Consider the following 27,707-nt stretch of genomic DNA (forward strand, 5'->3'; position numbering starts at 1 on the left):
AGCTGTGTCTTACCAGTACTCACCTACAAGGCAGAAACCTGGAGGCTTACGAAAAGAGTTCTACTCAAATTGAGGACGGCGCAACGAGCTATGGAAAGAAGAATGATAGGTGTGACGTTAAGGGATAAGAAAAGAGCAGATTGGGTCAGGGAACAAACGCGAGTTAATGACATCTTAGTTGAAATCAAGAAAAAGAAATGGGCATGGGCAGGACATGTAATGAGGAGGGAAGATAACCGATGGTCATTAAGGGTTACGGACTGGATCCCAAGGAAAGGGAAGCGTAGCAGGGGGCGGCAGAAAGTTAGGTGGGCGGATGAGATTAAGAAGTTTGCAGGGACGGCATGGCCACAATTAGTACATGACCGGGGTTGTTGGAGAAATATGGGAGAGGCCTTTGCCCTGCAGTGGACGTAACCAGGCTGATGATGATGATGATGATGATAAAGAACTCCAGGGGGTCGAAATTTCCGGAGTCCTACACTACGGCGTGCCTCATGATCAGAAAGTGGTTTTGGCACGTAAACCCCAAATTTAATTTAAGTGGCTTTCCTTTCACTTTCTGGAGAAGTGTTGCCATAACTGCTTCTTGCATTGAGTCCAAAGGTAATAATTCTGTACATACTCGAGGGCTGTACATCAATAACAAGTGTAGCTCGGTAACATTGTAACATTAACGTCTAAAAACTATGAAGAGCAATTCCTTAGAAACTCGGGCACAACATTTATGTCTCTCACAACCCATTTCAAACATGCTAAGACACCCTAGACAACTTTCTTATTGCACCAGGATTCTCGCTGCTTTATTTCTATAAAGAAAGTCAATATTGCAGGTTCTAAACCTGCAATATTGTGACAAGCTAGACAATACATGCACAGGCAGTGTTCACACGTTTGTACATCATTGACACATCACACGGCAGTATTCCAAGGGCTGGAAATTAAAATCTTCTATTCCATTCGAACAATTCACCCTGTTCAAGGTGATGTTCAATAATTCAAAACTTTTCTAGTTTGGTGAGGCCTGACAATGAGCTTCATTTGCATTATACTATGCAGATATACCTAACAATGGCCGTAACCCCTACTACAGCCATCTAGTAGAGGATCCTTTTTGTGCTCCAACTTCCTGGTTGAGACTTGGCTGCTTACTACACCTCAGATATGCAGCCAGGCTTGTCTGTGAATGCATTCTAAAATGTACTTTCTTGAAAACACAAAATCTTTAGAATGTCCCCCTTATAAATGACACAACAAACCTGGTAAAATGATTGTGAAAATTAAAGTTCAACCTGGTGTGCACATTGTGATGAACAAGATATGGCAACAGTTTATTCACATTAACTCAACATGATATCACAAAAATTGAAAATTAGCTATAGCAACTATATCATTAATTTATAAGAGCACAGTTGCAGTCCTGCAAAGTAGGTCGACATTACAGTGGAGATACATCCCCAGCAGCAAGCTCCATCATATAATCGATGTCCTTGCAAGGCCCTTTGATCCAAAGCAATAAACGCAGGTACAGCAGTGAGAATTTCAACTGCCAGTACTCCAACCTAGCAAGAGGAGAAAGCAGTAGTTATATACCTACATTTCACATCATCTGCACTCAACACCTACGATCTGCAGACATGCCTAGTTTTCAAAGTCCATGACAATGATTATTGTGAGGCTTATAGCGCGTGAAAAAGACAAGGACGAAAGTGAGACGTGACACACACAGGCGCTAATTTGCAACAATCTTTATATATATCCCATATATCCCATATATATCCCATATATCCACGGCCTATCGCACCGTTTAAAATAGGTCAACGTGCGAATGTTAGGGTTGTGTTTTCAGCTTCTACAAAATTGCAATGTCTGTGCAGACTAACCAGACCAGACCTCTCTGATAAGCGCACATGCAAAAAGAAACACCAGAAACCGTTTGTTGAATGTGTGGAAGCAGTTGTTTACAACCTTCCTTTAAAGTGTGGGAAGAACTACGTGGGGCAAAGCGGAAGGTGCCTCAACAAGCGTTTAAAGGAACACCGGTATAATGTAGAAGAAAAGCGGGGTGGGTTCCTTGACGCCCACTGCAGGCATAGCAGGTGCACTGTTGCCGGGGTGGATGATGCTGACCACTCGACATGTGCTCCAGCATACGGAGACTGCTCCATTGTGGGAAGAGCCCAAGGTAGGATAACTCGCGAAATTATAGAAGCAGAAATGATTGTTAGGCTTGGGGATAACTGTGTGTCAACACCATCGATTGCCCTTTCTCGCATAGAGTTATCGTACCTGCGAAATGGTGTGTAAAGGTTTTAGAGCGCAGCTCTTTGGCGTCCGTTCCTGGGTTTCGCGTCGTCGTTGTCGGCGTTGTCGTCGGCCTCGTAACCAGCTCGCCGACGAATCTGCTGCTCCGCCGCCGCGCATGCGCGCTGTCGGCTCTCCGGGCGAGGGAGGATGATGGAAGGGAGGAGGAGAGACTGTGGAGGAGGGCTGGCTACACAAATGGCTCTTTGGCGTCCGTTCCTGGGTTTCGCGTCGTCGTCGGCCTCGTAACCAGCTCGCCGACGAATCTGCTCCGCCGCCGCGCATGCGCGCTGTCGGCTCTCCGGGCGAGGGAGGATGATGGAAGGGAGGAGGAGAGACTGTGGAGGAGGGCTGGCTACACAAATGGCTCTTTGGCGTCCATTCCTGGGTTTCGCGTCGGCGTTGTCGTCGGCCTCGTAACCAGCTCCGCCCCCCTTTCATCTCCCCAGCGCTAGCAGCGACCAACTGATACCGCTTTCGTGAGTCCGCTACCGCACTCACGAAAGACATCGTGCACTTCCTGCAACTCGCATTAACCGTCCATCGATCCACACCGATGTTAGTAGTGGGGGACTTTAATGTTGACATAAAGACAAACAGCAATTTCCTAACACTTATGCGGGAGAACATCCCGTTCCTCTCGCTCGTAACGCGTCCCACGGCTGTGACAACCTCGCGAGGCACTTGTATAGATCTCGTCTTTGAGAATCAAGCATTGGTGTACCAAGTCGAACATATATCAGTCTATTTCTCCGACCACAAAGCTTCCTTCATGACTGTCAAGAACTGTTAGTGCAGTCTTTGTTAAAGGAATACGTGTGAAAAATAAAAAAAAAATTATGTGATAGCGCATACATGTGTTGCTCGATTTCTTTGCCTCAATCTATCGAAAAGGTAAAACAGCTTATTTGCTGCGCTCAAATTTCGCATTAGGAAGTAACGTAATCGTCGGTAATTTTTTTTTTTACAAAAAGCGCATATAAGATGTACGCGAAAAAGTTGTATATATGTATGGGTCCCTTGCTCGAAATAAATGCGAAAAAGTTGTATATATGTATGGGTCCCTTGCTCAAAATAAAGATTGTTGCAAGTTAGCGCCTGTGTGTGTAACGTCTCACTTTCATCCTTGTCTTTTTCACGCGCTATAAGCCTCACAATGTCTTACCAACAAGCCCAAATCACTGCTTTACGACAATGATTAGCAGTTTCATTCACAAGTCAAGTACTAGATTTGTTTTTGCTTTGTTTTGTTCTTGCCCACTGACAACCAGGGTAACTTAGCACTGCACTAGCCAGTAGTGAAACTCAATGCTGCTAAAATAACAACTCTGCCTAGGAGGGCCGCTAATATGTGACACCTTCTCATTACCTACTGCTTGTAACAGGCAAATTCCGTTGCACGTGCTGCAACATGAGAGAAAAAGAAGAGGTTTCTTGTGTGGCATGAGATCCGAAATTGGGAACTTGCATGCAATCTTGCAGGCCATGTTTTTCATGACCCGCTTCATTGACAATGAAGACATTACATTACAGACTTTGGCTGGTGGGCATGGAAGTCAATGAAAAGGGGTCACCTGTTAATTAACTGACCGTAATCTAGATAAACATTGGCAGAATTGATAGCATAAAATGAGAAAAAGTTATTTATGCTAACACTTTGAATCAGGAAGGCAATTTTTTTTCACCGCAACATACACATGCTTACATTGTAAATTTTCTTTCTTTTACAAATCTTATAGATAGCTGAAAACCTTGGTGCTTTATAAGATATCGAAAATTTCTGGCTGCTTAGAGGTGGAGAATGACTTAATGTGCACGCACCTGAGCCTAAACTCAAACACCATGCAATTCCACCAGTGGTGCAGTATGATCAGCAAGTTGGCATGTTCCAGATTCAAGGTCAGCCGCCGAGTAGCAATGCGAGCCATCAAAGTAAAGCGATCAACAGGATGCCCATGGTTTTTCGTGATCGAGCGCACAGTATTTATGTTCCTGAAAGTGTAACAGCAGCATTAAGTCAGAGAAGAGAAAGGTGCCCTCTGGAAATCTCAAGTTTATGAAACGCTCTTTGCAGTTAACACACTAGAAGCTAATGCCCCAGAAACAATGTTACATTTAATCCTTGCACCAGCTTAGAACTGCAATAACTTCGATTTACTAAAACATAATATCATGGCAGTCTAATAAACCTCTAAGGATAGATGCAAGTTGGAAAATTGCACTTTTCGTGTTGTGTAAGTTCTTCGTTGTAAAGTTATGCCTTCATGTTTTACTTTTGCTTGTTACAAGACCAGAGAAAAGTTTCAATTAAAAGTGAGTAAAAAGAGCACCTAATAAACTTATGGTAGCCTCTGAAACTGCCAATTTTTTCATGAGTATCTGCAATTTGGGACACAGGTGCCAACTACCATTGTAACTGAGTCCAAGCAACTCAGATGACAGTCTGTGTATCCCGCTTCAATATTGTATTACAACAAAATAATAAAGAAAAAAAAAGAATGGCTGGCTTTTTGATGACCTAACATTACCTTCAAAGGTGTTTTGTTGTGTTGTGACATGAACAGGCTTTCGCAATTTGTCAAATTGCTTGAATACTTAAAAATATCTTTATCATTAATAAAGTTTGCATATGCGCTCTACAATGTGTCTCGAGTACGATCATACCTATCTACATCTGCAGTGTCTCAGATTGTCAAAAAGAAAAAGGAAAACATTGTAGAAGGGCGGTCTGAAATATCAGCACTTCGAATATTAAATTTTTCAAAAACTATATCTTGTATTGACAAATTTGAGTAACTAAGGAATAAAATTAACGGTTGCAGAGTAAGCACTGAAAAGATAATCAAATGAAAAAGTGTGCACAAAAAAATAATAATAAATAAACTGTACATTGCCACTCTACATTCCATAAAGCAAGCTATAAAGAAGCTATCTAAATGTAAAGAAGAAACAAAAATACCATCCACACACACACACACACACACACACACACACACATATATATATGTATATATATATATATATATATATATATATATATATATATATATATATATATATAAATGAGAAGAAAGAGGGTTAACCGTGGAGCCCAAGATATATATATATATATATCTGCAATTATAGAATTATATATATCTGCAATTATATATCTGCAATTATATCTGCAATTATATCTGAATTATATATCTGCAATTATATAAAATGGTTTTCTGAGATGCACCTCCTCCAAATAAATGCATGCCAGACCCACACCTGTCTCAGGTGGCTTCAGAACTATGATGTACAGCGTTAAAACGAAGCACTATTCATAACTAGCAGAAAAAGAAAAACAAAGACGACAGACCACCTAATAAAATAATAAGCAGCATCTATAAGCAAGAATAAACACCAAGCAAAACAAACAGACATACATTCAAAATTTCACTGACAGCATTACTTTAAAATCTGTGCTCACGAATGGAAGACCAATCAGTGCTACCTGAATATGAGCAGCATGGGCCTAGGGAGGCTGCGAATGCAGTCCATGACCTCATCAAAGTGATTCTGCACCATGGTGCGCATGTAGGCCACATCTTCACTGGACAGCTGATTGCGCAAGCGAAAGGTTTGTCGCTGCAGAGGTCGTTGCATCAGGATCTCGCAGAAGATGGGGTAATCTAAAGCAGAAAGATGCAACTAGCTCTGGAAGAGCGTGGTGCACATCCTAAGCATACACACAATGCCACCGACCGTCTCAGCCGATTGTGCATAAAGAACAAAATACTCTGGCCAATTCTCCTTGCTTAATTAGGAGACAATCAGTCAAGCAGTGTCAAGAGACTTGCTGCAATGGATGCTTCTACAATCCTACTGTCCACTCACAGTTCAAGTTTACAGTGGTCTTGCCACAAAGAGCACAAAATTAAACACAGAACCATGGGCCTATAAAGTGAGCTTTCCGATATGCCCAAAGGTTTATCTTTATGGAACAATTACAAGCAGCTAAGGCAAAGCTGCCCCTTCTAAGGATGGGAAAGTTGATTACATACAACAGTTATCTGTACTGCTGGTACATACATTTTAAAAATAAAGCTCCAAAACATCACTCATTCCCTAATATTTCCACAGGCTATGTACTCACTAACATTCATGTACACCCACACTCGTGAGCACTGAAACTTGCATCTACTTATGTATGCTATAGTATCTATAGTATGTATGCTATAGTATCTCACTCCGATGAAATTAGCCTGGAGTGAATATGAGCCCATGTACTTGTGAGTGAATATGCCAACCTATGTCCTGGGCTATTAACAAAGTTATAAAACCCACATACAGCAATTAATAATGCCATATTATGAAATAATATCTGCATCCAGTTAATCATTATGCATGCTCCTAACAGCTTCTTCAGTCAGGGTAAATGTTTACTCCTTTAGGCTTATTTGCTACACTATGCTCCGTTTCAGAACAGAACACAAGATCAACTTTTCACCATTGGCTACTTCTTCCTTATCAAAAAAGGCAAGAAAAAATTACAGCTGTCTGGTTCTCAACAGTGCAGTACTGTCGTCAGCTCTCGATGACATAATCATCATAGACGAGCGCACGCCAAGTTTCGCCCGAGACGCCAGCGCTCGTTTCTCCCCTGCCGGCACGGTTTCCAATCCCCCGGGGGTTTGCTTCCGCCGGTTCCCTTCGCTCGCGCTGAGCCAGAGGAGGCCAGGCTGAGCGCGCGCTGCACGAGAGAAGGCTTTCTCGCGCGCGCTGCACGCGAGAAGGTGTAGGGTTCCGTCGCCGCTTCCCTTCGCGGTCGCGCCCGCGTTCAGTTCGCGCTGCGCGCGAAACGTCTCTTGTTTGCGACGGCGCCTCTTCGGATGACCGGAAATTATTATTGTGTTGTTAACTGTCACGACAGCAATGTAAACATGAAAAGGTTGATGCCACCAGTGAAATTATACCGATTCACAAGAAAATGGTACGAAAGAAGCAGACGACAGACATGGATTACTGCGGTGCGCCGAGCGAAGTAAACATCTGGCAAACGAAGCGAGATCGTTTATTGATCACTCCTGAGTGTATGACGGTTTCTATATCTAACCCACGTGAAATTAATAATTACTCGGTACATAATCTTTTTATTCATACAAAAACTTTAAGTTCAACGAGTGCTTGTCCTGTCTTCTTTCTCGTGTTTCGTTTGTGTGTGCGCTGTCTAAGAATGGAAACCACGTCTGTTGTATGCGCTAGCAGTGGCCGAAGTTCACGAGTGCCGAGAAATTGAATATGTGCATGATGCATTGAACATGACCGGAGTTCATTCCCGCTTCACCACTGCACCGATCGATCGGGTTACTGGACGATACACACCCGCGTCTTGGTCGCGCCGGCATTGCTGAAGCAGGAATGATTAATAATACTTTCAACTTCCGTCTCTTGAGTACTGTTAAAAAATGACCAAGCTGTCTACATTGCTGCCTCTATTCCATATTGTAGGGGACGTACTAGTTAAAGTTGTGTGCGCATGTCGTACTTGTGCTATGCAGCGATATATCTTGTTTATTCCCGCACAGTGTCGATAGAAGTCCGTTGTCGCCATCAGAGACAACACGGATTTGTAGCAAACATAATGTGAGAAACTGCAAAAATGACTTTAGCTCGTAGGTGCCGTATGTATGTGCCGCATCGTATGTGCTGACGATTTTTCCGGCGGCACATACGATGTCGTTTCCAATTACCTAGTTGCTCAGCGTCCCTTACATGGTTAAGCAGACGCTGCCCTTTCGCCGCATTGCAGCCATAAAAATAATCGTCAAGCGTACCGATCTTCTTAAAGGCAAATACAGCGTGTGCAGTTTGTTTCACACTAAGGGGAAAACTCGGAACGTATTGCATCGCGATGCGGCAAGCAATGGAGTCGTGCGGCGGCAGCAGCTCGAGCAGGCGCACACGCTTGAGGGGCGGTGTCGTGATCTGCGTCGTCTGCTACGGCGGTGCGCACTGGCCGCATTTTCGGGAAGCGTGGTACTGTCAGGGGCAGTGCACCGATTTCATCGGTACTGCGGGAACTGAGCTGATGTTCTTTACTAAACGTTGTGCGTCGCCACACTCTGATCCTTCATTGGCGCTAATGGAGTTCCACAAACTTCTTTTGACAACATGGTTCATTTGTAATTTCGAAGGGCCGGAGTACTGAGCGTGTGCACGTATATTTCTTCACTGTGTGTGCTACCGTAATGAGCAGCGACAAAACGCACCAAGATGTGCGCGCAACGTGCTCAGTCTTTGTTTGACTCGAAAGGAAAACAAAGCACTCAACGATGGGAGTCGAACACGGTGAAACAAACGGACACGATTAAATGAACATTTTAGGTTCAGACAATGAGCTGGAAGTGATTTTTCTCGATAATCATTCGCTACACCAGACAGACCCTGCCCGCCGGTGGGGAATTGGACACGTCACGCTCGGAACTTCAGTTAGTATCTCATCATGTCCCCAGCGGCAGCGATGACAGCGCTCATCCTGGAAGGCAGTGAAGTGTAGAATGACTTGATCAAGGATGTGTTCATTCGCTGCACGTCTCAGTCACTGACGATGGTGGATCGAAGCCTATCCTCGGGCGACTGATAGAGGGGATGTTGCGCCAGCGATACTTTCAACGAGCCCCAGACATTTTAAATGATGTTGGCGCCCGGGGATTGAGGCGGCCGCTCCAAGAGAGTGACTGCGCGCTCTTCTAGCAGTTCTTGCACAGCACGAGCAGTGTGGATCGGCGTCCTATCGCGTTAGAATATATAGTCGCCTTCCAGAAACGGGCCGTCAAGAATGTATGGAATCAGTACGTCGTCTATGACTGCCATGCAGCGATGAACTTACATTCGAGGCGTATCAGTGGGCGTCGCGCAACGCTTAGCAAAGAATACCGGCTCCTTTCACGCAGTAACGATGTGATCAGCGCCCTGCACCTGACAGTAGAACGTTTCTCGACAATGCGGCCAGCGTGCGCCGCCGTAGCAGACGACGCCGTTCAAGATCCCACCCCTCGAGCATCTGCGCGAGCTGCTGCGCTTCGAGTTTTCCCCTAAATGTGAGAGAGACTGTACACCGCCCTTCGAAGGAAATGTCCACGCGCGCACACCGCGCGCGGCGCGAAATGTGCCCAAACACGCGCAGTGCAGGAGGCAATCAAGGCGGCGCGAACGAGAGATGGGAGAGGGGTACCACCGCTAATAGAATTTTGCTCCGCATGCGGCGCTCTCTACGCCGGCGCAGCAGCGCCGCTCTCGGTGCCGTTCTTGTCTATAGTCGCCAATTCCTTAGCAAAGTATAATGCAAAGAGCACATCTAAGTAAATATTGAAGCACTAATTCTCAATATGAAGAACCTATCACAGCATTAATGAAACAAGTGCAATAGAAACTTACTTGCAACGCCCAACTCAAGAGAGTGTGTCTTCATTCCAATACGATCATTCATTATGATGGACTTCCACAATTGACAAAGAGAAAGTCTGTTTTCCTTAGAGATGCACTCATATAGCCCATGATCCAAAAGAACTATTCTTGCTTTTCCATCTTTTCCTTTCTCAACAAACACTGAAAGAAGATGGAAAAACACATGTAGTAACAAAATGAACACCTTTAAGATGGGCAAAAGAAAACTTAGTACTCGTCATCATGTAACTGACCATTGCCAGGATGTGGGTCTGCATGGACAAAGCCAGTGTGAAATATCTGCTCGGCAAATGCTGCCACCATCTTTCGGTCAACCTAAAACAAATGGCAAAGGTAGAATAAGCTGAAAATTTGCAATAACAGAAAGAAATAATTTCGCGGGCTTTTGTTAGGATGCAAAAGAAAAAATATTGCTTAACAAGTAGAAAGTTAGAAGCTGCTGAATTAGATGTTTGCTAGAGGGCGCTGTAACTTTGTTATTGGACATAAAGTAAAGCTTGAAAAGTTAATTTGTTAATCTTGATTATTTACGCAGTTAAGCAGGATACAAAAAATAGTGCGGCTTGCTCCATACAATATCCAACAACATGCATTTAGTCACATCCTCCTAGAGTGTTTCAGAATATTTTTAAACCTTGGCTAAACTTAGCTGTGACACCTACAGTGACACTCTCAGCTCTGTATCACAGAAGGAGGGAGACACGATCAAGATATGTTGGTCCAGTATCTATAGCGGAATTCCAAGGAAGAGAGAGTTTCTACAAAGAATTGTTAAGCATCAACTGCACTTACGTGGACCTCATTTCCTCCTTGGAACATACTCTGCTTCTCATTACAATAACTAAATTGCATAATTTATAATTCAGGTAAGCTAGCTGTTCCTTACAGAATAAAAGCTTACTGAACAAAAAGACAATGTGCAAGAGAGGAATCATAAAAATTAGTGAACAATGTCACATGTGTTGTATATGATGTTTGAAAAATTGAATTATGGGGTTTTAAAAGTCAAAACCATGATCAGATTATGAGGAACGCATCGTTAAGGGCTTCATATTAGTTGACCACCTGGGGTTCGTTAACTTGCACCTAATGCATCGTATATGGGCATCTTTGCATTTCGCCCCCATAAAAATGTAGCTGCCGCGGCCAGGATTTGATCCCTCATGCTTAGCAGTGCAATGCCATAGGCTCTAAGCTACTATGGCGGGTCTGATGATGTTTTAAGTGGCACCTTAATGGACAGTGCGGCAAGTTGGTAAAATTGCATGACAACGGATAAACAACTCGAAGGACATGGACTTCTTTGAAAAAGAAATGTACTTGACAAGCGCCGACTTCAAACAAAGGCTTTTTCAGAAGGACGTGAGTAATGCTACAAAAATGAGATGGCCTACCTGAACACTAGATAATAAAAATGAAGTTTTATTGTTTTGGGGGGGTAGGGGGGGCCTGTTGATACTATTGTTCCTTATTGAGCTTAATATGTGCACCTGCACTATGCGATGCCATGGTTTATTACATTATTATTTAAATAGTCTTCTTGATGAATCTTTATTTTCTTGTTTTCATTTCTTACTAAGTTTACTGGGATATGATGTATACACATATTTCTGGTATTCTTCTGAACAAACCTTGGTTTGAAGTCAGCGCTTATTGCATCCATTTCTTTTCCAAGTCCACATCTTTTTTTCACACTGCTGGTCTATCACCATGCATCTCAATGGCAATGGTCATATAGGGCTGCCAACTGTTACATGTAACAGTCTTTTAAGGTTCCTCTCACCAGGTCTGGCCATTTTGAGCTGACAAGAGCAGTGCATACAATGCACGCTAACGATCGTGTCTGCTAAGTATTACATCCCTACGCATCGTGGAAAGAACTTAAATTTCAAACAAAACAGTGTTTGCTCATCTCCTGACAGGCGCCGCGCTCCCAGCCGGAGAGCTGACGTCTATCGCCCAAATGTGCCTCCGTACATTAGCAGTGCTGTGACATCACCCATACTGACAAGTGACTTAAAAAATTATTCAAGACAATATCAGTTATTTGTTTAATCTGTTGATTCAATATATTAATTAAAGTTTAAAGAAATAATCAAACATACAAGCCAAATGTCTGCGTGATTTTGTTTTACTTCATACTGTAGCAAGAGAGATGTACTTCCATTTTATCTGCTTGTTCCAACATCGTGCAGTCGTGTGCACAGAAAACGAAACTGCCATTTTTTACTGTGTTCCAGTGCCGCTATCATGCTCTTTCATTTTCTCACACCTGCCTCAGTGCTCAGTAATTGTGGCACAGACTTATACTGCCAATCCGGTGTGCTCGTACAGAGTGCACAAAATTGTCCGCTGTGCAACAAGAGACAAACGTAACAGCACGTGGGCGAGACTGTCACTGGAAGAGCACCACTCAGCAAAAACGCGAGAGAAAGAAAAGAAAAAAAAAGAAAGTGGGGCCCGTAACATGCTCGTCACGCAATCCTACAGCTCTGGTATGGGAGAACACAGGGAAGTAATTTCGCTTGCGGAGGCTAGATGGGATAAGTGGAGAGAGTGTGTATGATGGCATAGACACTCGCCTCCAGAAGTCATGGATTCCCGGCACTTCAAGTATTTCCATTTCTTTTATTAATGAACTAATCTGAGAAATTCTTACGGTAGAAAACACCTTAGAGGGCACGTAACAGCTTCCAGCATATAACCAAAACTTACTATGTGGCCTGGTGAGGGGCCCTTTGATGAACAGACCAACTTATATTATTATGCAACTTATATTATTTCATGCTGATTTTTCTGTCAGTACACTGTAGCACCAGTGGAGGTGTTTTGCATGTGTCTATCTGCTAGCAGGGTAATCTGATAATAACAATAAATGAACTCTTAGCAACTACATGCCAGTGCTCTTCAATGGTGTAGAGCTTACAAAAAAAGACCGACCACTTCTCAACAATATATAGCAATCATACCATTGACCAAAATGTCAATCTCATAAAAGGTTTTTGATAGGTGTAAAACAGATTGGTGAAAGGTAAGCAATACACAAGATGAGCAAACATGTGTAGGCATGCAAGGGCACTTGTCCTAATGAACCTAAGCATTGGCAACTGTGTGAACATCATGCATGAGACCTTTAACCAAATAAACTATAGACTGGTTACCTTCTACAAATTGGACCAAACAGCACAGAAATACTAATACAAATGTATTAGAAGATGTATAACTAGTGTGTTGGAACAGAATAAAAACGAAAACAAAAAAACAATACTTTTGCCCCGAACAAAAATGTAACTGAAACATTATTTATTATTTTGATTCGGAAAGAAACCAAAATATTTTTATTTGTTTTTGGTTCAAGAGCAAAGCTGGAAATCCGAAACAACCAATGTCAGGCAATGTCACAATCAGCGTGTATATATCTCTGGCAAGGATAGTGCGAGCAAAAGCCAGTCAAGCGCTCCACTAATCTAAGCCTGTCGCTCGATGCACTAGCAGATTGGCATTGCAGAAAAACCCAGGGCTTGCATGCTAAAGAGCTTACATCGTTTTCTACGGGTACAACTCTTTGTTATCGAAGTTTTATCGTTAGTTTATGTTTGTTTAAGTTTGTTTTATCAGAACAGTGGTCTCGCATTTTGGCAAGTACACTTGATGATGTGCTGCTTCTGAGATTCATAATTCACTTACTAAGAAAAATAAATACTATGTTTTTGTCATTACTCTGCTTCGACAATTTTTGCGTGTGAACCAAAACTGTTATGAACCATTATGCAATACACATCATTTCTTTTTTTCATTTCAGAGCAAAACCGGAACACATTCAGTGGATGAAACTAAAACCACAACGAAAAATATTTCATTCCGACACCCTTTGTTTGATCAAGTGCTTCAGTTCAAGTAAAAAGACCTACTTCATTTGCCGTGATTTATCAGGCCTAAGTCTTTCTGGCAGATGTGAGAACATTACCTTTCACACACACACTAAAATGCAGAATACTGTTGGCAAAAAGGAAGCTTTATCAAACACAATTATACTGGCAAAGAAACTAATGGAAAATAAAACATGGGCACTACTCACATCAGCAAGATCAAGACCAAGCTTTTTAATTCCCTTGACATCACTTATCTTGACTCCATTCACAAAATCCATAGTGAGTACTCTCTGAAACACGGACGACAAAACAAAAGCATATGTTCACGCCATTGAGTGAATGAGAAAGAGGGGCACTGCCCACAGCAGCTGCACCTATACTTGCAAATAATGCTGTGTTAGGATACATGTTCTAGGATGCATGTGTAAGGATATTGAGAACTCGGCAGGTGTAAAAAGTGGACGAGTACAAACAGCATCTTTGTCAAAAGTGTATCACGAGATGTGTGGACAAAACCAAAGGAGAGGACTGGTTTGAACAAAGTTCAATAGATAAGGCTGCACCCAATCTAACCTCTTCACCCGGCCAGCCAGCACGCATGGCTTGCCACTAAGCCACACATGTGGCTTAGTATGAGCCATGCCAGCCAGCACGCATGGCTTGCCACTAAGCCACACATGTGGCTGGCATTCAGGAACTAAAAAATCTCCCCACTAAATATCCAGTGTCTTCGCAGAAACACAATGTCACCTGCATTTGTATACAGTGCCACAACTTGTTACAGAAACCTTGTGAGCTAATGATCAACATCGTAAGCCTGAGAGAAAACACACAATTATGAGTTAAGGAGTTCTACCTTGCATCATCATGCTGGAGTTATGCTGATCCCCTATAAGTACAATGTGGGAGAATGGCTTTGGTTCTATGAAGTCCTTTAGTGAAGGAAAGTTGATGCAGCAGAGACCACAACAAACGCAAGTGGCTTAAAGGGCCCCTCACCAGGCCACATAGTACATCTCAGTTATACACTGGAAGTTGTTATGTGCCCTCTAGGAAGTGTTCTGCCGTAATAATTTTTCAAACTGGTTTACTAATAGCCGAGATAGAAATATTTCAGTGCCGCGAATCCATGATTCCAGGAGGCGAGGGCCACTATCAAGAGAGGCACTCTATCCACTTGCCCCATCTAGCCTCTTCAAGCGAAATTCCTTCCCTGCATTCTCCCATACTGGAGCTCGAGGATCGCATATGCATACGTCACGGGCCCCATCTTAACTTCTTTTCCCCTCGCTTTTTTTGCTGCGCGGCGTACTTATATTCCACTGATGGCATTGTGCCCGAGCTGTTGTGTTTTTCTCATTTCGCGCAGCACAGAATTTTGCGTGCTGTGCACAAGAACACCTGACTAGCAGCACAAGTCAGTGCTACACAAATACTGAGGCAGACACATGCGGTTCATAAAGCATGAACACGTGCTGGAACAAGGTAGAAAATGACATACTTTTGTTGTCTGTGCGTGCGACTGCACAATGTGGGAACAAGCAGACAAAAACAGAAGTATACATCTCCCTTTCTGCGGTGTGATGTAAAACATGCAGACATTCTGTTTGTGTGTTTTATTATTTCTCTAAACTTTAATTCGACTCATGAAGAAACAGATTACACAAATAACAGATGCTGCCTTGAATAATTTTCGAAGTCACGTGTCACTACGAGTGACGTCACAGCAGTGCAATGTACGTAGGTGCGCTTGTGCGATATATGTCGACTCTCTAGCTGGGAGCGCGGCACCCTGAACAGGAAAACGGCGTCCAGTTAGAAACTTCAGCTCTTTCTTCAGCGTGTAGCAATGTAATACAAAGCAGACGTGATCGTTAGCACGCATTGTATTCACAGTGCTTGTCAGCTCAAGATGGCCAGACCTGGTGAGGGGCCCTTTAAGGAAGCTTGTTTTAAAACTTCCTTAGTGTCTTCAGGAACCCTCTGTATTGACCTCAACTACAAGGCTTTGCATGCAAGACTATCAGCAACTTCATTGAATCCGACAGCAACTGAATCCGACACCAACATGTGAAGGCAGTCATTGAAAAACAACAGTGAAAATCTAGGTTGCACAAACTCTCAACTGCAGATTAATGAATGTTGAGTGAACTTACATATTGGGAATCAATGTTGCAATAAACTGCAGGAGAGCCTTACTGACTAAAAGCAGAACAGGCTGCAACCAGCAAGGCCTAAGCTGTTCTGATGGCAACGTTTTCATACACCATAGAAGATGCAATACAGTCAAGTCCATGCAGCCCATCACATCCCAAAAGCAGCAATTCCAAATGTTGCTGTACTAGCTTCACTTCCCCTCTAAATGGAGCTGTTGGTGAGCAACTGAAGATGGCAACTGTGCACTGTGTCTGATCACAATAGCTTTCCTTTCCACAACAATATTTTCAACACAGAAACAAGCATGTGATTCTCACAGAAGATATTAATGCGAATTCGGCAGTATTTACCTACTTTACTTGTCTTGCTCCAGTGAACTCCAGGAACTGAAACGTAGGGGAGATGGGCGAGATCTCGGGCACAACGCTCCATGTTGCCAGCTTCATGCACGAAGTCCAACTCCTTTACCAAGCATGACCTAAGATACTGGGAAAAAAAAAGTTTGACATGAAAATGATTTAATTTCTTTGGTTTACACAATGCATGCCGGAGCAGTAGGTGGTGTTCATAATTAATGTAGAGAAGTCATAAGTAGGGATGTTTAAATAGTGAAATTGCCAATTTGAACCACACATAAATATTCAAGAAAAACCACCTCCGAACATCGGATCCAATAGCAAATATTTTCTCATTTCTAAATGAAGTGAAATCAGAAGTTTGAGCAGAGTCTGTTTGGTAAATAAAAATGAAGCTCATTTACACAACTTGATTAACACATGTAACGCCATTCAAAACTGAACAACTGGTCAAGTGAGAAGCATAGAAATGAGAAAATTACTCTCAGTTATCTGGTAAACCATGACAAGGACAGCAATGAAACAAGGAAACAGCACATAGACTGCTGTGTTTTTGGAAGGAGAGAAGTGTGATATTACTGCACTCCACACTGTTTAAATGGGATGCAAGCATGGCAAGACTGGCAAGATGATGAATTGCTTTGACTAAGTTGAGACTACAAATATGTATATAAGCTGCTAAAAGCCGGGATTTCTTATTGAATGATTGTATATTATTAAGGTGCCTCCCTCGAGTCTTGCTGACCTTAATATTCGAACAGAAACAAATATTAAACAGTTTTCAATAGTGAATTGATAAATCGAACACAATTAAAATAGCAAAGATCATTTGATTAGCATGCAAAATTCCAAATATTTGCACATCCCTAGTCATAAGTGAATTCCCTGGTCAGTATAATATAAGATAATCCCGTACTGTAGCTATCTATATAGAAGATGATGATGACCGCTCCCAAATATGCAAGCGGAAAATAAGCTTAATGCGAATGTCACAAATGTATTTTTTTTTCTTTCAAGATGTCATAAAAACAAGGTGCTTTGCACATGTTCAGGATGCCTTTAGTACTATGATTCACTATTTCTTAAGGATTAACAGGCATGGCAACATACTCAATCTGTTGTGCATACACAAGAATTTATAAGAAAGAACAAATTTTCTTTGAAAGCCATTTAGCAATTATCAATGATTATGACTTGCTACCATTCAAGACATGAGTCCCAACACAAACCTCCCCACCTGGCCAAGGCAGACAAAAGAGGGAAGAAAAGGAGAGGTACAGCAGAATGAACAAAGAGGAAAACTAGTGCAAGTTACGATAAACTCTCACGATTATAAGAAACATTAAATACGCAGAACAAACTGATAATGTGACCTCGACCTCAGGAAATTCAGTGCCATAACTCATCTACATCGTTCTTTTAGCATATACATTATACAACTGGCTGTATACAGAGAGATTTGTATTTTGTTTTGTGTGCAGTCTGCTCAAAAAATTACAGCACTTGCTTCAAATAAATGCATCTCAGTGTGAGTTTCATAAAAAAATTACTAGAGGGAACTCTGATTATTTTTTTAATTATTATTATTCTTTAAGTACCCTAAAGGCCCATATGGGCAATACATAAGGGTGTTACAATAAATCAGTGATAGTTACAGTACACACATTTAAACAGATAATGCATGTTAAAATAGAAACAAGAACACAAGCAGAAATAACACGGAAGAAAAACAAAAACCGTAAGAGCACTACGACGACACATCCTAAATGTTGAAAATACTTATAGCATCAAAATCAGTGTTACACAAAATCAATGTTACTTGGTTACTTCATACCAGGTAAATGCTTGCTAAAAGAGGTACACATACCAGCATATACTGCATGTAACAATGAAAGAAGAACCCAACAAGAAAAAATTTTATGCAGTACAAGAAACTCAGTGCTAACTTAAAGAAAGCCATTTGTGCAAGGAACATCAAACTATGGTGGGGGGAAAAAAATAACAAAAAGAGCACAAGAACACACTGATGCCTTGAACGAATGAGCAAGAGAATCCTACATGAGAATGTTAAAATAGTTTTAGTTTTTCTAGGAAATCATCGTGACTTAGAGCGGATACGATTTCATTTGGTAACATATTCCAGTGATATGTCACGAGAAAGAAGGGTGAGTGACTCAAGAAGTTAGTTTGCGCAAGAACGGGCTGCACTTTAAAGGGATTAATAAAGGGAAAACTCGGACATCCACTCAATTAAAGCAACTGCTACAATGGAAACCCATATGGGTTCCTTGAAAGAAAAGCCTCTCAGTTGAAGAAGAATTCGTCCTGGTCCGGGACTCTAACCCAGGACCACCGTCTTTCCGGGGCAGCCGCTCTACCATTTGAGCTAACCAGGCGGCTTAGCAGACGGCAGGGCGAAGTCGAATTTGTCAACAACTCGAAGGAAAGGCAAGAGTTTGACGTAATAGTTCTGCGGAAACCCGCAAAGTGGAAAGCAGTAATTATTAAGGGAATTTTTCTTCAACTGAAAAGTTTTTCTTTCAAGGAACCCGTATGGGTTTCCACTGTAGCAATTGCTACAATTGGGTGGATGTCTGACTTTTTTTCCCTTTATTAATTAGTTCTCTCCAACTTGCGAGTTTCCACAGAACTATTATGTCAAACTTTAAAAGGATGATCAAGATGGGGGAAGATACGATGGGGGGGCCTGATGTGGCATGCACTGAAAGACAACCTGTAAAGATAAAGCTCGTGAAAATGGGAGAGAAGTCCTATCAGTCTTCAATTTTCTAGAGAGGGGAGATTTAGAGATATTTTAATGTTAGTGATGCTAGAAGTTCGTGAGTAACCTTTTGTAATGAAGCAGGCTGCTTTGTTTAGGATTGACTCAAGTTTGTTTATGACGTACGACTGATGCAGGTTCCGAATAAAAGATGCATACCCCATTTGCGAACGAAGCAGCGTCGTATAGGCTACACAATAATTGAGTGGACTTGTTTACCGAGTAAAGGTTACACCTAATCTAGCCAAGTGTTTTCATGCGCTACTAGTAATCGCTTCAATGTGGTGATTCCACAAAACGTTGGCAGATAAACGAATTCCCAAGTATTTTATTGTGTGTGCATGTGCAATACTAATGCCGTTAATCAAGTAACGTGTAAGCCTCGGGCTACTGCTGTGATTGTTTGGCTACCATGTTAACGATTGCTAGCACATGAAAGTGTTCGACCTTTATGCTTGTGGCTTCGAATGTTCTTGTGGCATAACGTACTACATCTTTCTAAATTTCGAAGCAATCATGGTTTTCTAAACACAACAAGGTAATAAGTGCTACCCACAATCATAATCATAGCAAATTGTTGCATTCATAATGCGATATGTTACTGAAAATTGTCCATTTGCAAATTCGAAGAGGTGTTTCAAGCCAGAACAATGAATTTAAGGCAAATCCATGTACTACACATCATTCCCAGGCTGGCTGAACTTGCATGCTTCCTCTCGTAGACACTAGAGCCAGATTTCCCTCTGGTAATTATTGTAGAAAGCTCTTTGGGGACTGTAATAGATTAACTTTGCGAGATGTGACGTTTTCGGCTGTTGCCCGGCATGCTTTGAAGCAAGTGCTTGATGGAAGGGCGTCAGTGAAGGACATCACACTTTTGTCTAGCACATTCAGGCATTGTGTAAAGAAAAAAGAAAATGGTCTTTTTAAGCAGCTGCCGATTCAGATAAGCAGTACTTGTGCAAAGGGGTAGCATAATGAACAAGGAAATCACAGTCGTAGTCCAACTCCTATTAATCCAGTGGCTACTGTTATTTCATGCCTTCTTTGCCCAAAGTACACTGTGCTACAAAGCACCTGATGGAAGTCTGTCCTTTTGTACACAGCTGGAAGCTATGAGGCAGTATGGCGTTGAAACATATAAGCATAAGCTTCCAACCACAATGTCATACTTACATCAAGGATCCAAGCAAAGTTAAAATCAGGGTGCATCCAACTGACGATATTCACCAAGATGCCAATACCATGCAGGTCTCCACTAAATCGTTGCTGTAAATCAATGTACTGCACCTGCAAAGGCATAAGAAAAGTAAACTAATGGTACAGTGAAGCTGTTAGGGAGTTCTACAATGGTTTGTGCACAGCAGCAGTGAAAACCGGCAGCAGTGTGCAGCGGCATGGTCCGTATCAAATGTCAATCAAAGAACAGCAAGCAATGCAGCAGCCTGTTTTGGAGCCACAAAGTAGCCGTATGTACAGCCGGTTGCTGGCATCAGTGATGCGCTATCACTAAGAACAGAAAACACACAGGCTGCTGGAATGCACAGGTGGATACCTGCATCTGTAGGGCTGGCACAACATACAGGAAAATGCATTGAATATAACAGAGAGTATGGAAGTGCTAATCTTGTATATAGTGAAGTGTTTGAAAAGGCTCGTGCACAGCAAAGGAATTTTATAGCATATATAGTAACGCATTTACCAAGTCTTGGGTAGATTTCGGGCAGTGACAAAAAAGACCTGTAGGACTCCCAATCGGGTGTGAGAACTCCCTTACATAGCTTTGCTGTCTATGAAGCATTAGTTGCGTGAATTGCCATACATCTGCAATGTTTTTCTTAGTACCTCATTCAAGAACTGGAATGTGATACCTGGACAACAGCCCTGTATACTATTTCAAATTGCTTCTCACTCCTCCTTTTTAAGAAAGTAACTATCCCATTCAGCTGCCTGTACATCACTTTATTAGGAATGAAAGCAATAAACGGGGTTGGAATTTGGATTAATTTCTTCCCAAAATGTTCAATATAAAATCCAGTACGTTAAACTCAAATGTGCAATGATCTACAGAAAATTAAACATGGGCTAACACAAAGAAAAACAGGCATTACTTTTACAGCAACGTCCTTTCCTTCGGTAGTCTTTGCCTTGAAAACTTGAGCTAGGCTGGCAGCTGCAATCGGTGTGCGGTTGAACTCTTTGAACATTTCTTCAGGCAAGCAACCAAAGTCCTCCCTAAACAGCTCACTGATCTGAAAAGCATCAAATAAATTATAGTTACATCATGTTACGTAACACACAAAGGGGAACTAATATTTACACTGCCCTGCATAGGCTGCAGCAGAAAGTGGTAACCACTATTTTCAAGTCACACAGCTATTGTCATGAAATATTACCAAACAGACTTTCAGGCAACTAGCAAGAGAACGTTTGAAGGACTGCAACTTGATCTTAATTTGAAGTTATTTGCAGACCAATGAAAGCAGGTACCAAAGCACTTACTATGGCTACTAACACTACGTATGATAGAAAGCAATGTATGAAAAAGGCATAATGCCTTTTTAACAATCCATTCTTTGTTTGTTATAATTAATATTACAGCCAATATTTGCGTACTAAATTGGCATCAGTAACTTACCTGAAATTATGTACTATCTCAGGAATGCTTCACAATAAATTATTCTCATTGATGCAATTTACCATAAAAGCAGCAGGGCATGACGTAACATTTACACATTCAAGGAGCTGCATACACACACTGACTGAAAGCGACATCAATTTTCACATGACTACTTTTCTAAGACTTGCAAGGTAACAGAGAGACAGTAATTGCCATTAAGAATACTGCAAGAATCGCCACACATGTTAGAAATTATTACCAAAATGAGCCTTGCCTTCTTGCCATTATCATTTGCATTTATGTTGTTTTTTCTTAAGTAACTTTTGGCTGGTGCTTGGGTTAAACTTGGTGGTACTTGAAAACAATATGCCAGCACTTAGATTAAACTCCTTGGCACTTGGCTGAGCTCTGCTGCAACTTAGATTAAATAATTTGCGCTGGAACTAAATAGTGCAGCGCACAGATGATTTCTTTGGCATATGGATTAAAACGAGCAAGAAAACCTGTAGTACCACAGAAACCAAGTATACAGCCTAGAGATGCGAAAGTGCAGGGCAAAGTGTTGGTACACAGTGTATTCCAGGGAAGGTTGTTAAGTGATCGATCATTAAATGCAGCACAACAGTAAATACGAGAATTTCTTTACAATGTGTAAGTCATGGCAGCAGACATTAGCTTCAATGCAATTACTGGTAACTTGAATAATTAACTAAACTTAATAATTAACCATATTAATGGGAATGTTCTACTTGGAAATTTGAAGCCGGCCAGTACACAAAACATAACCATTTGCTAGAAATCCTATGGATAGTGTCAGTTTTAGGAAATACCTATTCAATATGTATGACAAAATATGCTGTTTTTCCAGTTCACATTTTTCCATGGTAGAGTGTATAAGCACGACTGGACGAGGACGTAGAAAGAAACAGATACACAGACACAGTGCTTCACTTTCAACTATAGATTTTATTTTCGCACGCATCAATAAATATATACCGTGTGAGCGCAAACAAACATAACAGCAAAAAAAGAACATTGAGTGGTGCATTTTGTTGAACCGAACACGTGTGCAAGGCAAAGGAAAAACATGTACTGCAATGGTCACACAGATAAACCGAGGAATCGTATCTCCTTTTCCGATAGTGACACCGAAGGCTTGCTTACGCACTTTTGCTCTAATTTTGCAATCTTGTCGGCCTCTACGATCTCCCTCGTCATCCTGCTATGAGCCTTATACAGAATGGAAGTGCTTTCAAACATGGGCTTGCAGGAACAATCTCGGCAGTGAATACCCAAATGACCCGAGATTACCTTAATGACAGAAACATGTAGCGAGGTACTTACAAAAGCACTTAAAGCTCTTGCCAATCGACAACCCATTTTTGGTAACCAAGTCAGAACAAGTGGTGGAATTCTTTAAAGATTGTCAAGACAGGGATCTTGTCGCTTTTTCCATTGACTTAAAAGACCTGTACTATTCTCTCCCACAGAATGACGTGATGAAATGTGTATCTGACTGCATTGACAAGTTTGGAGCGATTCGTTTTTAGAACACTTGTGGTCTGACTAGCGACAGATTTTTAGAACTTCTTCCTTTTTATGTTAATTCGACTTACGTGACTTGGGAAGGAAATGTTGTCAAACAAAAAGATGGCATATGCATTGGGTCATGTATTGCTCCCTACTTAAGTGACTTGTATCTAGCTAACCACGACAAGGTTCTTGATGAACGCCTGAAAAATGACACCGATGTCGCGAAAGTGTTCAGATTCGTTGGCGATTTTCTAATCATTTTAAATAACAAATCAGACAATTTTGACTCGATGGTTTCAAAAACCGTAACCTCATTCACTAAAGTGTTGTCCCCTTTGTCTTTGAAACATGAAGTCCCCATAGGCAATTTCATAAGGTTTTTAGACTTGGGATTGTACTTTTATCCACAAATGACATGCTGGAGTTATCAGCCGAGAGGCAATAAGCCAGTCCTACCATTTCATTCCACTCATTCAAAACTTGTAAAACGCGCAGTAGTAGCATCGTGTTTCAACAATTCTCTGACGAAGTCGTGTGACCACAAAATGGAAGCCAGTTTCAAAGAGCAGGCCAAGCGTGTGGCAGATTCTGGTTACCCGATGCGTATGCTAACTTCTGTCGCGGAGGGCTTAAGCAAGAAGTGCAAAAACGCGTCGAATGCAAGCAGTGCCAATGCTAGAGCAAAGAAAGTTGCTGTGGTACCATACATTCATTGCATCTCACATAATCTCAGAAGAATAGCGGCGAAATCGGGGGTAGACGTGGTTTTCTCTGTCCCTGAGCATCTACAGAAGCTATGCAAGCAGGTTAACACAGAGAATAACAAAAGGCATGCATGTTCTACCCAACATCGCAAACAATTTGTAACCTGTACTCGTAACGTTGTCTATGCCGTCCCACTTTCACGCGGAAGAACGTATATTGGTATGCATCAACGAGAGGTTAAAAGAGCATCAATATAACGTCACTAAGGTAATCTCAGGTCATTTGGGTATTCACTGCCGAGATTGTTCCTGCATGCCCATGTTTGAAAGCACTTCCATTCTGTATAAGGCTCATAGCAGGATGATGAGGGAGATCGTAGAGGCCGACAAGATTGCAAAATTAGAGCAAAAGTGCATAAGCAAGCCTTCGGTGTCACTATCGGAAAAGGAGATACGATTCCTCGGTTTATCTTTGTGACCATTGCAGTACATGTTTTTCCTTTGCCTTGCACACGTGTTCGGTTCAACAAAATGCACCACTCAATGTTCTTTTTTTGCTGTTATGTTTGTTTCCGCTCGCACGGTATATATTTATTGATGCATGCGAAAATAAAATCTATAGTTGAAAGTGAAGCGCTGTGTCTGTGTATCTGTGTCTTTTTACATCTTCGTCCAGTCGCGCTTATACACACTATCATGGATTCTAACCAACTAGCCCGCCAATGTGTCTTAACCAAGTTCACATTTTTCGGTGCTTCATTTCCTCGCACATCAGAAAAACTTTAGTTGCAACAAAATGTATCCTTTGGTAAAACAGAACAACTTAAAATGCTACATTATGCTACATGTGCACAGAAGGAATGTGAAACCTTTCCAACACATCAGGCAATTTATCATTACATGCATTCTTTAGGGTGAATTGCGGTGGCAAAGGTTTACCTGAGTAGTACTACCAAGTACAAAACTTTTTACATTTGAGTGCTTTTGCAGCATCACCACCAACCTGGTAATGCATTCTGTAGAATGCTTAATACGAGGCAACAAAACTGAATGGCACTGTATTAAGGAAAGGTATTCATTCCAGTACACCAGCTATCATTTCATAAGTAGTTTTCAATGTGCATAAAATAAAGTTAATTTAGAAAAAGCAACACATTTCAAACCTTTTCAAACAAAATGAGCTGCATGCAGATCAACACTTGGTGGCAGGATTCACCTCATCTTTGCTGCGCACCAATGCATGGTCATGAAGCACTTCTAAGGTGTCAAGGTATTCTCGCGGCAAAAGGTGATTGAGAGCAACCAGACTTTGTCCGAGCTTGATGTATAGGCCACCATTCTCAAGGCAACCCTTGAGAATTCGCTCAGCACTGCGCTGGTGACAGCGCTTCATCATGGCCTTGTAATCCTCAGTTCCCTGCAACGTCAATGCAGGCCATTGTAAATGCTGTTTAAATCACCACCCTAGCTCACCTCATCTACAAGTGAATCGTTGGAAAACTTTACGTTGCACTGCATGCACTACTGTACCCAAGTCAACACAAGTTTGATCTAAGCGAAGTACACAAGTATTACCAACGATAATTACTAATTACCCAATATATATCTACACAGTCCTTGCATTCAAAATAGTGCTTCAGGCTTTCAATTGCATCTCTTCCCATTTGGTCCAAAACAGTAACATGCACTGAAACTGTTATATCTATATCTTTGTTAATTGTGTATTCTGGACACAAACTACACCAAGAATATTTTCAACTGTCTGTTCAGAGAAGGTAATGAGAGCATCATCTGGGTCCTCCAATTCCTGATTTTGTGAATGAAGCATTAGTGGCCACCAGCCTGTAAGCTAGGCACTACCACATTCATTGCCCTTTCTTTTCAGGGATTATTACCTAGATAGCAAATTCTTCATGTTGAAAACATCATTGCATCTTCAATTTCTTTAACTCGCACTAACTTTCGTACAACTGCTATAACATGCACTGAAACTGTTATATCTATATCTTTGTTAATCGTGTATTCTGGACACAAACTACACCAAGAATATTTTCAACTGTCTGTTCAGAGAAGGTAATGAGAGCATCATCTGGGTCCTCCAATTCCTGATTTTGTGAATGAAGCATTAGTGGCCACCAGCCTGTAAGCTAGGCGCTACCACATTCATTGCCCTTTCTTTTCAGGGATTATTACCTAGATAGCAAATTCTTCATGTTGAAAACATCATTGCATCTTCAATTTCTTTAACTCGCACTAACTTTCGTACAACTGCTATATCGATTAGGTTTCCTTCACTCTATATATTATCATTTCACGTTTCTCTGACTTTTCGTTTCATACGCCATTGAGGTAGATGTTAGTTTCAGTCAAAGTTTCAGTTAGCCAGTGTGCACAAACTGATGGGCTTCGGTTAACCGAAGTTTAACATTGAGCCTATGGGTGGCCAACCAAAGTTGATACTGTCAGTCTGTTTATCTCATACATCTATTTTGGTCAAGTTTCGTATATCCAGAGCCCACTGTATGTGATTTTACGCAAGAGCAATTATAAGTTGCATTCAATAAAGCTGCTCTTATATATATATATATATATATATATATATATATATATATATATATATATATATATATATATATATATATATATATATATATCAGGCTACTATGCCAACGAAGATGAGAGCGAAAAAAAAGAACACGAAAGACGCACACCTCATGAACACTACAGAGTAATGTTACTTCTTACTTACCTCAGTATATCCCTTTGCACTGTACGAGTAGTCGCAAGATATTGTAAGACCAATTTTTAATGTCCTAGGATGAGAGAAACAGGAACAAACCAAATTTCAGTATTAACAGCAGATTGCCAGGATGGAAAGAAACTGGGTAAGAAGCTAATCGATTACTCTGAGCAATGCTGCTTACTTTGCAAATCTGACAAGTCCTCCAAGAGAGGTCCGAACAAAGCGTTTGTCAGGGGTACTCAGGGTTTGGTACCATAAAAGGGGGGCCGAGACGGCAACTCCAATAAAAGCAAGAACGTAGGGACTGCGTTGGCTTTTGACTTTTGGAGTCGCAACTTTTAATGACCGTGCACCAACGCCATTTAAAGAAAACCTTACTGATGTGCAACAAAAGCACCGTCTCGCCACCTGCAAAGGTCAATAATTACGCCACATCATAAAAAGCGAAATTCATACATTCAGCTGTTGGCGGAAATGAATGGCGACACCCACGCAGCAAGGCGAGCAAGCGTGCATCCTCAATGAATGTAGCACTGATATGAAAGCGATGCAAGAAGAAAGCGGAGCGATGCAAGAAGAAAGCGGAGCGATGCAAGAAGCGGAGTGGCAATTAACCTACGTGCGCATGTGTGAAAAAACTCGTGTGGGTGTTTTGGAGTCACACATACAGAATTAAAACGATACATAGTTAAAACATTTACAATACAATTTGAGGCAGGTCGCTCATTGAAATCACGTCCAAGAAACAAGGACGACAACCACACAGACCACCACTGATAACGTCTTAACTAAGGGAATTGTAATTATGTTCATATGAATATTCTTTTCGACAGCTAAAGAAAAAAAGAAGCTACTCTGCACAGGCGCGGCTTCTGTGAAAATTAATGCCGAAATGGAAAGCAGGAAATGCCAAGTAAAGCAACAGTCCACAAGATTTACTGTCATATTGTTGTTGTACTGTCTCAATATTGAAGCATAATGCTCACTTTTAGCATAGAGATCATCCTTTTCTAAACAAATCAATAAGTTAGAAAGGATTAAAAACATTCGGCATTGCGAAGCTTTTAGCGAACTATGCAGCGAACGCACTGGTCGGATTGGCTACGATTGTGACTAGCTACAGCTTCAACGCTGCTTGGCTCGGTAGTGAGAACAAGAAACCGAAACTAATCAATGCGCATACGCATAACAAATCCAGC

At 41.5% G+C, this 27,707-nt stretch overlaps 1 protein-coding gene across 2 annotated transcripts; it reads right to left on the bottom strand.

Moving 5' to 3' along the window:
• Positions 1–1,310: 1,310 nt before the first annotated feature.
• Positions 1,311–27,610, bottom strand: Adck5 (aarF domain containing kinase 5). 2 transcript variants are annotated; one of them, XM_065425440.1, is made up of 13 exons: positions 27,495–27,610; positions 26,690–26,916; positions 26,515–26,578; positions 24,982–25,182; positions 21,020–21,160; positions 20,085–20,198; positions 16,125–16,256; positions 13,820–13,903; positions 9,975–10,056; positions 9,712–9,882; positions 5,786–5,963; positions 4,126–4,296; positions 1,311–1,562 (listed from the first exon to the last, which is right to left on the bottom strand). In XM_065425440.1, the coding sequence occupies exons 1-13, from the start codon at positions 27,510–27,512 to the stop codon at positions 1,439–1,441; spliced, it is 1,707 nt and encodes a 568-aa protein (XP_065281512.1). In that variant the 5' UTR covers positions 27,513–27,610; the 3' UTR covers positions 1,311–1,438. The 2 variants fall into 2 exon arrangements, with proteins under 2 accessions (XP_065281512.1, XP_065281515.1); XM_065425443.1 differs by lacking the exons at positions 26,515–26,578; positions 26,690–26,916; positions 27,495–27,610 and having other exon boundaries at positions 24,929–25,046.
• Positions 27,611–27,707: the final 97 nt, after the last annotated feature.

The sequence above is a fragment of the Dermacentor albipictus genome, chromosome 1, assembly GCF_038994185.2.
Source record: "Dermacentor albipictus isolate Rhodes 1998 colony chromosome 1, USDA_Dalb.pri_finalv2, whole genome shotgun sequence".
Lineage (NCBI taxonomy): Eukaryota > Metazoa > Arthropoda > Arachnida > Ixodida > Ixodidae > Dermacentor > Dermacentor albipictus.